General features: G+C 45.9%; 1 protein-coding gene across 1 annotated transcript; it reads right to left on the bottom strand.

Moving 5' to 3' along the window:
- Positions 1-5,570: 5,570 nt before the first annotated feature.
- LOC147962122 (uncharacterized) lies at positions 5,571-6,699 on the bottom strand. Its single transcript, XM_087536273.1, has one exon. The coding sequence runs from the start codon at positions 6,584-6,586 to the stop codon at positions 5,810-5,812; it is 777 nt and encodes a 258-aa protein (XP_087392399.1). The 5' UTR covers positions 6,587-6,699; the 3' UTR covers positions 5,571-5,809.
- Positions 6,700-12,879: the final 6,180 nt, after the last annotated feature.

Raw genomic sequence — 12,879 nt, forward strand, 5'->3', positions numbered from 1 at the left:
AAACGTATATGTCAGATGTTCGCAACATCCACAGACAATGTTTGAGGTTCAGCACACCGAGCGGTGCATTAAGTACATAAGCCTTCTGTGCAGCAACGAGGACAATCCTCAGTTTACGGACCTAGTCCGCATAATTGCTACTATCAACTTTCAACTAAATTTTCTCTAGGAACATATCAAACAGTAGAACTAAAGCGTAAGCTATGACATAATTTGCAAAGTCCTTTTGACTATGTTCATGATAATTGAGTTCATCTGATTATTTCATGAACTCCCACTCAGATAGACATCCCTCTAGTCATCTAAGTGATACATGATCCAAATCAACTAGGCCGTGTCCGATCATCACGTGAGACGGACTAGTCATCATCGGTGAACATCTCATGTTGATCGCATCTTCTATACGACTCATGTTCGACCTTTCGGTCCTCCGTGTTCCGAGGCCATGTCTGTACATGCTAGGCTCGTCAAGTCAACCTAAGTGTTTCGCATGTGTTCCGAGGCCATGTCTGCACATGCTAGGCTCGTCAACACCCGTTGTATTCGAACGTAAGAATCTATCACACCCGATCATCACGTGGTGCTTCAAAACGACGAACCTTCGCAACGGTGCACAGTTAGGGAGAACATTTTTCTTGAAATTTTACTGAGGGATCATCTTATTTAAGCTACCGTCGTTCTAAGCAAATAAGATGTAAAACATGATAAACATCACATGCAATCAAATAATGACATGATATGGCCATCATCACTTTGCTCCTTTTGATCTCCATCTTCGGGGCTCCATGATCATCATCGTCACCGGCATGACACCATGATCTCCATCATCATGATCTCCATCATCGTGTCTTCATGAAGTTGTCTCGCCAACTATTACTTCTACTACTACAGCTAACGGTTAGCAATAAAGTAAAGTAATTACATGACGTTTATGTTGACACGCAGGTCATAAATAAATTAAGACAACTCCTATGGCTCCTGCCGGTTGTCATATTCGACGACATGCAAGTCGTGATTCCTATTACAAGAACATGATCATCTCATACATCACATATATCATTCATCATATCCTTTTGGCCATATCACATCACAAAAACGCTTGCTGCAAAAACAAGTTAGACGTCCTCTAATTGTTGTTGCAAGTTTTTACGTGGCTGCTATAGGTTGCTAGCAAGAACGTTTCTTACCTACGCCAAAACCACAACGTGAATTGCCAATTTCTATTTACCCTTCATAAGGACCCTGTTCATCGAATCCGATCCGACTAAATTGGGAGAGACAGACACCTGCCAGCCACCTTATGCAACTAGTGCATGTCAGTCGGTGGAACCGGTCTCACGTAAGCGTACGTGTAAGGTTGGTCCGGGCCGCTTCATCCCACAATGCCGCCGAATCAAGATAAGACTAGTAACGGCAAGATAATTGACAATATCGACGCCCACAACTGCTTTGTATTCTACTCGTGCATAGAAACTACGCATAGACCTAGCTCATGATGCCACTGTTGGGGAACGTAGCAGAAATTCAAAATTTTCTACGCAACACCAAGATCAATCTATGGAGTAATATAGCAACGAGGGAAGGAGAGTGCATCTACATACCCTTGTAGATCGCTAAGCGGAAGCATTCAAGTGAACGGGGTTGATGGAGTCGTACTCGTAGCGATTCAGATCGCGGTTGATTCCGATCTAAGTGCCGAACGGACGGCACCTCCGCGTTCAACACACGTACAGCCCGGGGACGTCTCCTCCTTCTTGATCCAGCAAGGGGAGAGGATAAGTTGAGGGAGAGCTCCGTCAGCACGACGGCGTGGTGGTGGTGGAGCTCGTGGTTCTCCGGCAGGGCTTCGCCAAGCACCATGGAGGAGGAGGAGAAGGTAGGAGGAGGGAGGGCTGCGCCAGGGAAGAGGTCACAGCTGCCCTCCCACCCCTCCACTATATATAGGGGGAAGGGGAGAGGGGGAGGCGCCCTAGGGTTTCCCCTAGGGGGCGGCGGCCAGGCAGATTGGATCTTCCTAGGGAAAATCCTAGGGAGACTTGCCCCCCAAGCCAAGCAGGTGGAGGCTTGCCTCCCAAGCCAGGTGGAGGCGCCCCACCTCCCCAAGTAACGTGGGAAAGGGTGTGGGGGGGCGCACCAACCCTTAGTGGGCTGGTTTGCCCCTCCCCCTTTGGCCCATGAGGCCCTCCAACACTTGCCGGGGCTCCTGAAACACCTTTCGGTCATGCTGGCCATAGCCTGGTACCTCCGGAACACTTCCGGACTCCGATACCCTTCGTCCAATATATCGATCTTCACCGCTGGACCATTCCGGAGTTCCACGTCACGTCTGGGATCTCATCCGGGACTCCGAACTACCTTCGGTAACCACATACTAATTCCCATAACAACTCTAGCGTCACCGAACCTTAAGTGTGTAGACCCTACGGGTTCGGGAACCATGCAGACATGACCGAGACACCTCTCCGGCCAATAACCAATAGCGGGATCTGGATACCCATATTGGCTCCCACATGTTCCACGACGATCTAATCGGATGAACCACGATGTCAAGGACTTAATCAATCCCGTATACAATTCCCTTTGTCTATCGGTACGATACTTGCCCGAGATTCGATCGTCGGTATCCCGATACCTTGTTCAATCTCGTTACCGGCAAGTCTCTTTACTCGTTCCGTAACACATCATCCCGTGATCAACTCCTTGATCACATTGTGCACATAATGATGATGTCCTACCGAGTGGGCCCAGAGATACCTTTCCGTCACACGGAGTGACAAATCCCAGTCTCGATTCGTGCCAACCCAACAGACACTTTCGGAGATACCCGTAGTGTACCTTTATAGCCACCCAGTTACGTTGTGACGTTTGGCACACCCAAAGTATTCCTACGGTATCCGGGAGTTGCACAATCTCATGGTCTAAGGAAATGATACTTGACATTAGAAAAGCTTTAGCATACGAACTACACGATCTTTGTGCTAGGCTTAGGATTGGGTCTTGTCCATCACATCATTCTCCTAATGATGTGATCCCATTATCAACGACATCCAATGTCCATGGTCAGGAAACCGTAACCATCTATTGATCAACGAGCTAGTCAACACATGTATCTGAGTTTACTAGGGACATGGTGTTGTCTATGTATCCACACATGTATCTGAGTTTCCTATCAATACAATTCTAGCATGGATAATAAACGATTATCATGAACAAGGAAATATAATAATAATCATTTTATTATTGCCTCTAGGGCATATTTTCAACAAGGCCTAGGATACAAGTGTCCTACTAGGACATGACTCCATATCCTATCTAAACACAATACTACTCAGAGTCCAATTGTAACCTACCTTGTACATAATATTCGACACAACTCTAATAGATTTGACGGTCCTGTGGCGAAATGGCAAGCAATCTTCCGACGCAGAGCTTACTCACCAGGGGCTTGGGCCCATTGATTTGACAGTCGTGTGGCGAATCTTGGAGAGTGAACAATGAAGATGCCGAAAATTGTCGATGGCAACGTCGCTCGACAGTTCCAACAGTAAATCAGCGAACGGCTGGGGGAGGGGGGGGGGGGAGGGCGCGGCGTCGCTGCAGAGCTTTCCGGCAGCAGCGCTTGTGGATGATCCTCTCCGCTTCCTCCCCTTGTGCAGCGGCTGCAACCACCGAGGAGATGGGCGGGGGGAGAGGGCGGTGGGCCTTCAAGGAAGCAGAGGTGGTGGCGGTCTCGGTGAGAAACCGCTCCTCGCCGTACTTGGCCATCTCCCCGTCGATGTGGTGGAGACGACGCTTGCTTGTCTCCACCGTCGTCTTGGAGCGGTCCTGGCCCAGGCGCCAGCTCGGGATTTGTGACGATGTGTGGCGGCGGAACGTCGGAATCTGCGAACTCCGATCGGCACCGTGTTGTGCCTGCCCCACCGTTGCTGCCGCTCCCTGTCGATGTACTCCGTCGCCACTAGGGCGCTCCGGTAGGACGAGCAGCTGTCATTGCTGATGCCGTCGCCGAGGTAGTGGCAAGGCGACTGCGCGCCTTTGCGGCTGGGGCGTGGGCGGCGGCGAGCGCCGCTCATCGTTCACGCACCAGGCGGCGGTTAGAGCCGCTCCTCCTTGACGCGTAGGGGAGGCGGCAAGAGGGCTCCTCCTCGCGGTAGCGGGGAGGGGACACGGGCTCCGTGTGCCGCGTGCTCTGCGCCAATATTGATGCGGCGCGTGCATTGGAAGGAAAAGCGTGGGAGAGGCGATTGGGGTTGTTTGATGGGCCAGGTTAGTCAGACGCGGACGTGGCAGCGATCCGGACGCCCGTAAAGCCACCCATAGTTTGCCTCTAGTTTGCGGGAAAAAATACATTTGCCCGTGAATTAAACGATATAGAAATGCGGTAGATGCCGCGCATTGACCGATGTAGAAGTGCGTTAGATAACAAAATGCGTCCTGGCCATGCTGTCCATACGATTTGAGAGTCCGTTGAAGATGCCCTTAGTCGATCTCTCCGGACGCATTAAAACTGAACGTGTCCTCGTTCTCCAAACAAGACAAATCCCACGCAACAACCTTCCGGTGGTATATGTGCAATTGGAAATTTTCTGTCCTTGTTTTTGAAGAAAGGAAATTTTCTGTCGTGGCGACGGTACACGGGAAGGCACCGAGTTCATTTAGCATACATTTCCAGCCTTTTTCAGAGCCCCGGTTGAACGGTGGCGCTTTGAGGACAAGCCGGTACACGGGAAGGCACCGAGTTCATTTAGCATACATTTCAAGCCTTTTTCAGAGCGGGGTATTGTCAGTACTGAAGCTGGTGCCTATTTATTCAGAAGCTAGATAAGGATTCAGTTATCCGACGAACCTCAGCAATTGTCAAAATGGAGATCCAATGGCTCGCGTGGCTTGCCTTCTACTGTACCATTTCACCCATTTATTGTTTCACTGTGTTTGGTTTACCTTAGTCATGGGAGCTATCAAATGCAAAAAACATTTATCTTATATTATACCACTTCCATTCCAAAATATAAGATGTTTCGATAGGCTAGGTAGTACTCCCTCTAGTCCAATATGTAGTGCGCATGGTTTGAGGCTCCAAGACCAAGGCATGATGTGGAGATGTACTTCTAGACCATAGTAACCCTGCATGCACACTCTCCGTACATAGGCATGTGGATGTGCTGCATCTCCAGTGAAAAGCTAGGGGTAATTCTTGTCCAAAGTGCTTCATACGCACTACATTGTGGAATTCTTGCAAGAAACTAATACGCACTATATATAGGAATGGAGGGAGTATATCATATCAAAAAGTACAGGAACCAAAATTCATAGGTACAGTATTCTGAGTTTTGGTAGCTAATTATTCTATTGCCAGCGAAACAAGTATGGGTGAAACCAAGGGTAAAGTATGTTAAGTTGAATGTTGATGGGGCTTTTGTGCCGTCGCTTCCGCATCAATCAATACACAAACACCCATCCTTCCGCCGTCAGGCCCATGGTATAACAAGTAATTAACACACAAACATTCATCCTTCCGCCATCACGCACAAGGTATAACAAGTACATAATTACTCGTTCCACACACAGGATTACATATAATACACTTTTAAAAGATGAGTTGAACCGGACGCATTACATCGAATTACCAACACAGACGATACACTTACGCCTAATGCTGATCTTGCCTAGGTGGCATCAGCTTTGAAGAAATATTAAAACTAGACATGAATGTTGATCTTGTCCACATGGACATCAACTTTGAAGAAAGCATTAATCTAACTAATTTGAAGAACTAATAGCCGGGTTCATACTCATCAAGTCCACACCATCAGTTTTGCGATATGGCGATCCACCCAAAGAAACCATGGAACGGCAGCGAGAAACCAAGAGCAAATGTGAAGGCAAGGACCTCAAGAACACCACCAAACACACAGTGCTCCTGTATCTGCAACGAGTAGTAAAAGGCAAATCCCGCACACACTCCAGCTAGTTGGGAGAAGCAGACAGACAGGAAGAAACTGATGCGGACCGCCTTTCCCAATCGACCGGTGATACGCTCCATACCTTCCTTTGGCTTCTTGCTGTCGGCGTCCTGCTTGGCGCGCTCCACCACGGCCATGAGGACCTCCTCCTCGTCCTGCGCGGCCGTCAAAGCCGTCCAACAAGCCTCGTCGTCCGGCCGTTTGCGGACCTCTTTGTTGCGGTGCTCGAGCGTCCGGCGGAGCCGGGCGAGCTTCCGGCAGGCCTCCTGGTGCGCGTCGGATGCGGCTTTGTACGCTGCATCCTCGTCCTTGGCGACCCGCTCGTGGGCCGCGTGTGCACGCTCCACAACACCCCGAACGAAGAAGATGAGAACCAACGAGCAGAATTGGGCGCTCGCTAGGCACCGCAAAAAGATGGAGATGAGACTACGCAAAGCATCTGGGTCGCAGCCATCACTAGTAGGAGGAGGAGGAGGTGGAGCTGAGCTACATGTGGACGCTGTGGAAGACGAACCGGTGTTGAAGGTACTACTAATGGCTAAGACTAACGCAAAGACGCCAAAGGTGGCGGTAACAAACCCACAAAAAAACTCAGAGCCCTTGCGAACCCAGTGGGCAGTCATGTTGTTGGTCTTGTGGATGGGTGCGATTCCACAGGGAGAGCTGCTTCTTATATAGGGGACTAGGTGATTTGAAGTGCAGCCGTTTGAAGAGGAGAGGAGAGGAGAGGGGAAGGGAAGAAGGGCTCCGTTGCCGTTGCCTCCACCGGCACCGGGCTAGGTGAGCTGGATGGATGATTTGACCAAGGGAGCGGCCGGGGATGATTTGACCAATGGAGCTAGGCCATTGGATTCCCTACAATCGACGGGGCACGTCACTTGGATGCACCGTGAAATTTTCTACCATGGATTTATGTAACTGCAACAAGGGCGTAGTACCAGCTAGCGGTACTCTGCGGCCCCGGTACCTCACGCATCACCGCGCCCACGCGAAAGCTGCTTCTGTCATCTGCTCACCCCTTCAGGGCATGTGGTAATTGGTCATTTCCACGGCACAGACCTGATTCTTTCCATTATCGTGAAAGATTAAGCGCAGGCCCAACAGAGAGCAGCCGGTTGCGTGGGTCGCCGACAGCTGCCTGTTGTGTGGGTGGCAGAGCGCAGACTGTACAATGCTCGCGAGTGCTGCGGATGGCTCCTCGTTTTTGTATGGTGCACCTGCAAACACTGTGCTATCATAGAGAAACCTCTAAACTTATGGTAAACAACGGTAGACATTCATTCACAGCTGAATGTGCTAATGTAAGCGTATGCTTGTGCGTAATTAAGGGCCATTCTCTCCGCTCCTCTTATTCATGTCTGGACCGCGTGCAGCTTTTGTTTCCACACATACATGCTCTTCCTGTTGTTAATTACTCATGAGCCCTACTTAGTATCGGCCATTGGATTCCTCCTTAGAATGGACGGGCGACGTCAGTTGGATGGACCGTCAAATTTGCCATTGATCTATGCAACCACTAGTACCTACGGACGTAGCAGCAGGGGTAGGGCAGCTGGCTTTAGCGTACTAGCAGTACAGCTACAGTTGGGTCAGAAAAAAAGCAAGCACAGCTACAGCCGAGCGTGAGGCCACAGCTTATCACTGCACTCGCCAAAGCCATGCATGGTGGAGAGTGAGGTCACATGGTTGCGGAAAGCTTCCATCTTTTTTTAACACAAGGGTGGTGTCTCGGGAGCACGTCTGGGCACCATACGACATAGCAACGCATCCAGCATTGCACGCGGGTGGAAGGCCAACAACGGTGCTAGCATGCACTCGACATGTCGAAGGCAGCATGCGCGCTTACATGCCCAATGGATTGAAGGAATGCATATTAGCATTCAGGGGACGGAGCCAGGATTTAGACATAGGAGGGGCCAAGACGATGGTAAAGCCAGAATTTTTTTTTTTTGCTTCACAAATTACCTAATAGTTTTATATTCAAGTATCATTCACATTTTATTTTGCCTACATACACACAATTTTATTTTTCAGCTCGAGCGTGTCTAGCTATAGCTAATATAGGTCAATAATTCCACATACGCACCAAGAAGTTGATCAAACTACTCCAAAATATGACATGACATGCCTTGCTACAAAACGTTGTCATACGGAAATTTATGATATACAGAGAACACCAATTATTGTATATAGGTCTGAATGAAAAATCATCACTAGTATTATAAAATTTGGTTGTTGTATTAGGAAAATTGATCAGTATTGTCAAAATACATACCTAGAGAACAAAACCTAGACCCTCACCGTCCCCTCTGCCGCTAGGTCAAAGTAGACCGGTTGGTTGTCATTGGCAGACGTGTAATAGCCATCACTGCTTACCAATGCAGCCGTGCTCGAGGAAGCTTGATCGATCAGAGCTTTCAAATGGTTTGTGGGTATGACCTAGCGTGGCAACTCATCACAAATCACACAGCCAAAATAAATCAAATACTATGATTTATAACACTACAAGATGAGAACTGAGAGGGATTAGTAAAGGTTAACCTTGGTCAATTCGTTGGCTGCAGACTTAAGAATTGGCAAGAGGATCAGCCTGCCTTGCCGTATGAACCGAATCGCGGGCAGGGATAGTAGAGGCGGCAGGCGGGTAGGCTGGACAGGTACACGACCGCAGCGGCATATCACTAATCCACCCACGCACACGCGCCGAGGAGACCTTAGCGGAGGCCAAACGCCAAATCGGGCCCTGCAATGGACTTGCAAACAAACAACTTTTTCGTGGGCTTTCACATAGGCCTGGTTTCTTTTTCTTTTTTCATAATTCACGTCAAGATAGGGGGGGGGGCAAGTACTTCTGTAGGTGAAACATATCGCTAATTAGTAGCGTAATACTCGATGATTACTCGATCGATAGGGGGGGACAGGCCCCTGCTCCCCCCTGTCTCCGCCACTGTTAGCATTGGCAATCAGTTTTGGGTAATAGAGTATATCTGCGCGCGCGGAGGGGAACCAATGGAACATAGGGTAGTTGCACCCATTTTCCAAACAAAAAGAAGTGATCAGAAAATCTTGTTGGCAAGAAACTTGATAAAAGCTTTAAATTCGCGTAAACAATTCGGGGAGCAAATAATTCCCGTAGTACCACTTACTATTGAAAATACAAAATCAGCAATATATTGGAGGTACTATTCACTCTAAATTGTCCTAGACAATTTTATTCTTATTCACAGATTTTTTTTTACGGTAGTTTTTCTTTGTTCAAATTGTTATACAAGTACGTCAGTAGGTCAAGATTGTTACCAAAAAATTCAAACATTTTTTACTTTTTCACAAATTTCTCAGAAAGGTTCGAGGATTGGTTTTATGAGGTGCATATACTATCATGTGTATCAGGGTATTTTCCCAGCATGTGTTCCATTCCTTCGTGTGTATTTTGATGCTTTTCATACCCACCTGAATCGATTTTTTTTGCACAAGGTCATTTTTTTCACGTGCTTCATATCTGCACGTATCTTGATAGGACATGAAGTCTAGCTATAGAGGACATCAAGCATTAGTATTAATGAATACAAAAAATTAATAATATGACTGGTTTAAGAAAAAGTCCTTCTCAAGCCTTCCCAAGATCATGCCCCAGGCAGATGCTGCCCTTGGGTAGACTCATGACCCAAGCTTTGCTCAGTCTGCTAAGAGGAACTCCAATGAGGATCATAACATAGAAGGTGCCAAAGGAGGGTAACAAATGAAACACAAGGGTAGGTGCAACCATTTTGAAAAAGGAATTTAAAAATTGGTCAAAAAATCATGAAACTTGATGGCAGCAAACTTCATAAAGAGTTACGATCATGCAAAAAAAAATTGGGGGGGGGGGGGGGGGGGGCAAAGGAATTTTGTGGTACTATTTGTGGAAGAAAAAACAAAATCAACACTATATTAGACGTACTATTCACTCTATATTGTCTAGGACAATTTGTTTTTATGCTCACATTTTTTATAGTAGTTTTCCTTTGTCTAAATTTGTATATGAGTACGTCACTAGGTCATGTTTGTTCCCAAAAAAAATACAAATATTTTTCACGTTTTCCTGAATTTCTAAAGCAAATGCACGGATTTTTTTTTCAGATGGATATACAACCAGGTATAACATGGTATTTTCCGTGCGCACACTCCATTCCTTCATGTGTATTTTGATGTTTCTATGCCGACAAGTATCATCAGATTTTATGTGCAAGCTCATTATTCACATGAGCTACATAAGAGATCATGCATTGGTAGTAGTGAATACAAAAACTAATAATACGTCTGGTTTAAAAAAAACTGCTCAAGCCTTCCCAAGATCATGAAATGGCAGAAGCTCTCCTTGAGTAGACTCGTCACCAAATCTTTGTGCAATGTGATAAGTTGAACTCCAACATGAATCATAAAGTGGAAGGCCCCAACGGTGGGGAACGGATGGAACATGGGGTAGATGCACCCGTTCTTCACAACAAAAGTATTTCCAGAACGGTAAAAAAACCATGAAATTTGTTGGCAACAAAGTTCTTACAGGGTTATACTTTTGTAAAATATTTGGGGATGAAATGACTTTGCCGGTATTTTTGGTGAAAAAAAATCAGCACCATAATAGAGGTACTGTTCACTATATATTTTTCCTAGAATAAATATATGCTCTGATTTTTTAGGGTAGCTTTTCTTTATCGAAATTTTTATACAAGCATAACACTAGGTCCAGTTTGTTGCCCAAAAAGTTTCCAAGGTTTTCGTCTTTTCTTGAATTTTTAAAAAAATATTCGGGGATTCCTTTATCATGTGCGTATACAACCCAGTGTATCAAGGTATTTTCCCTACATGCACTCGATTCCTTCATGTGTATTTTGCTATTTTTTTTCATACCGACATGTATCAACAACTTTTGTGCACAAGCTCATTTTTTCACGTGATTCATATATGCGCATGTCTTGACCAGACATGGAGTCGAGCTACAGAGGAGATCATGCATTTGTATTGGTGAATACAAAAACTAAAATAACAATCGTTTTAAAAAAAAAGACATTTTCAAGCCTTCCGAAGGTCATGCCATGGCGGATGATGCCATTGGTTAGACTCATGACCCAAGCTTTGCTTAGGCTGCTAACTTGAACTCCGACGGGAATCATAAAATGAAAGGCCCCAAATGAGGAGAACAAATGGAATATTTGGTAGGTGCACCTTTTTTCAAAAATAAAGATAATTCCAAAAATAGCCAACAAAACTTGTTAAAGTGTTACACTCTTGTAAAAAAATTGGGGACAAAAGAAATTTTGTGCTATTCTTGATGCAAAAAAAAAAAATCAGCACACTCTATTAGAGGAACTATCACTCTATTTTTATAGACAATTTTTTATGCTCGAATTAGGGTTTTCATTATCGAAATCTTTATACCGATGCGGCAGTTGGTCAGGCTTGTTGCCAAAACAATTTCGGAGATTGACTTCTATACCTATACTAATTACAGAGTCCCACAAAATTACCACATTAAGAGGGTGCTTGGATCCAAGGGACTATTTTTAGTCTGACTAAAAATAGTCTCTTTTAGAGGCTAAAGTTCCAAGCACCCCTGACTAAAGAGAGGCTAGGACTAGTCTTGAGGCTAAAAAAATTTAGTCATAGGAAACCTACTAAAATATGTATTAGCCCTCTCTCTCCTCATTTAATTCCTCTCCTTTAACACATGCGAGTTCTGGATTGGAGGGTTTGGAGGATAATAAATGCTCAATAACTTGATTTTAGTCTCTTTAGTATTTGGATCCAAGCATGGGTGAGGCTAGCAAGTTTTAGTCCCACTACTTTTAGTCATGGGACTAAAACGTATCCAAGCACCCTCTAATTAGATTTTACGAGCCGTTCATCTGGTGGGACCGAATTATAACGGTGTAGATCCGATCATAAAATCCTCAGTCAGAAAAAGACATTTTCTCTAAAGAAAAAAAATCCAATATCAATTGTACCTAAACTTCACGTCCAAACTAAAGAACAAAAATCCAATCTCAACTGTACCTAAAAGCTTCACGTAATCCCCCCAAAAAAAAACTTCACGTCCTTCCACCAAAAAAAGAAAAAAAATCTAATCTCAATTGTACCCAAAAAAGCCTCACGTCCTTCCACCGAAAAAAAAACTTAACATACTCCACGGCCTCTTCCAAAACTGAATAAGAGTCCCGATCTACTTTCCCTAGCCTCCACGATTTGTCTACTCAAGGAATCGCCTCAGCCTAAACCCTGATCGAGAGCTCTTGGTCGAGGTCTCCATCGCCCCTTCCATATGCGGTCGCCTCCTGCCGCAATCTGGCTATGGTCCTGGTCGTGGTCTCCATCGCCTAACCTGAGTGCGTTCTCCTCCCCGCAGGCATCTCCTCTCTCTCTCTCTCCCCCACAATTGTCTTTCTCATGCCTTTCGTTTCATTGGCGGCGTGTTAGATCCAACAGCAAATCACATCTCCAGACTAAATCTAATTCCACCAATTCATGGCGGATAGGCCTTGGCCTCTTCCTCCTGGTGCCATTAGCCTCTCTCTCTTTGTGTTTGTTGCAGATGATGAAGAGAACACAGCAAGTTAGATCCAGCGGCAAATATGAGAAAAGCAAGATTTGCATGTAGGTGATGAACATCATCAAATTGGCTGCCTCACATGTTATACATAATTGGGCGTTGTGGATAGGCCTTGGCCACTTTCTCCTGCTGCGGTTAGCCTCTCTCTCTCTCTCTCTCTCTGTGTGTGTGTGTGTGTGTGTGTGTTGCAGATGATGAAGATAATGCAGTGAGTTCGATCCAGTGACAATTTTGAGAAAAACGAGATTTCAATGCAGGTGATGAACGTCATCTACTGATTATATAATTGGGTGCCTCCACAGGTTATACAAAATTGGTCGATGAAGTGCA

This window comes from Triticum urartu, chromosome 7A (assembly GCF_056163025.1).
Source record: "Triticum urartu cultivar PI428250 chromosome 7A, HENAU_Tu73, whole genome shotgun sequence".
Lineage (NCBI taxonomy): Eukaryota > Viridiplantae > Streptophyta > Magnoliopsida > Poales > Poaceae > Triticum > Triticum urartu.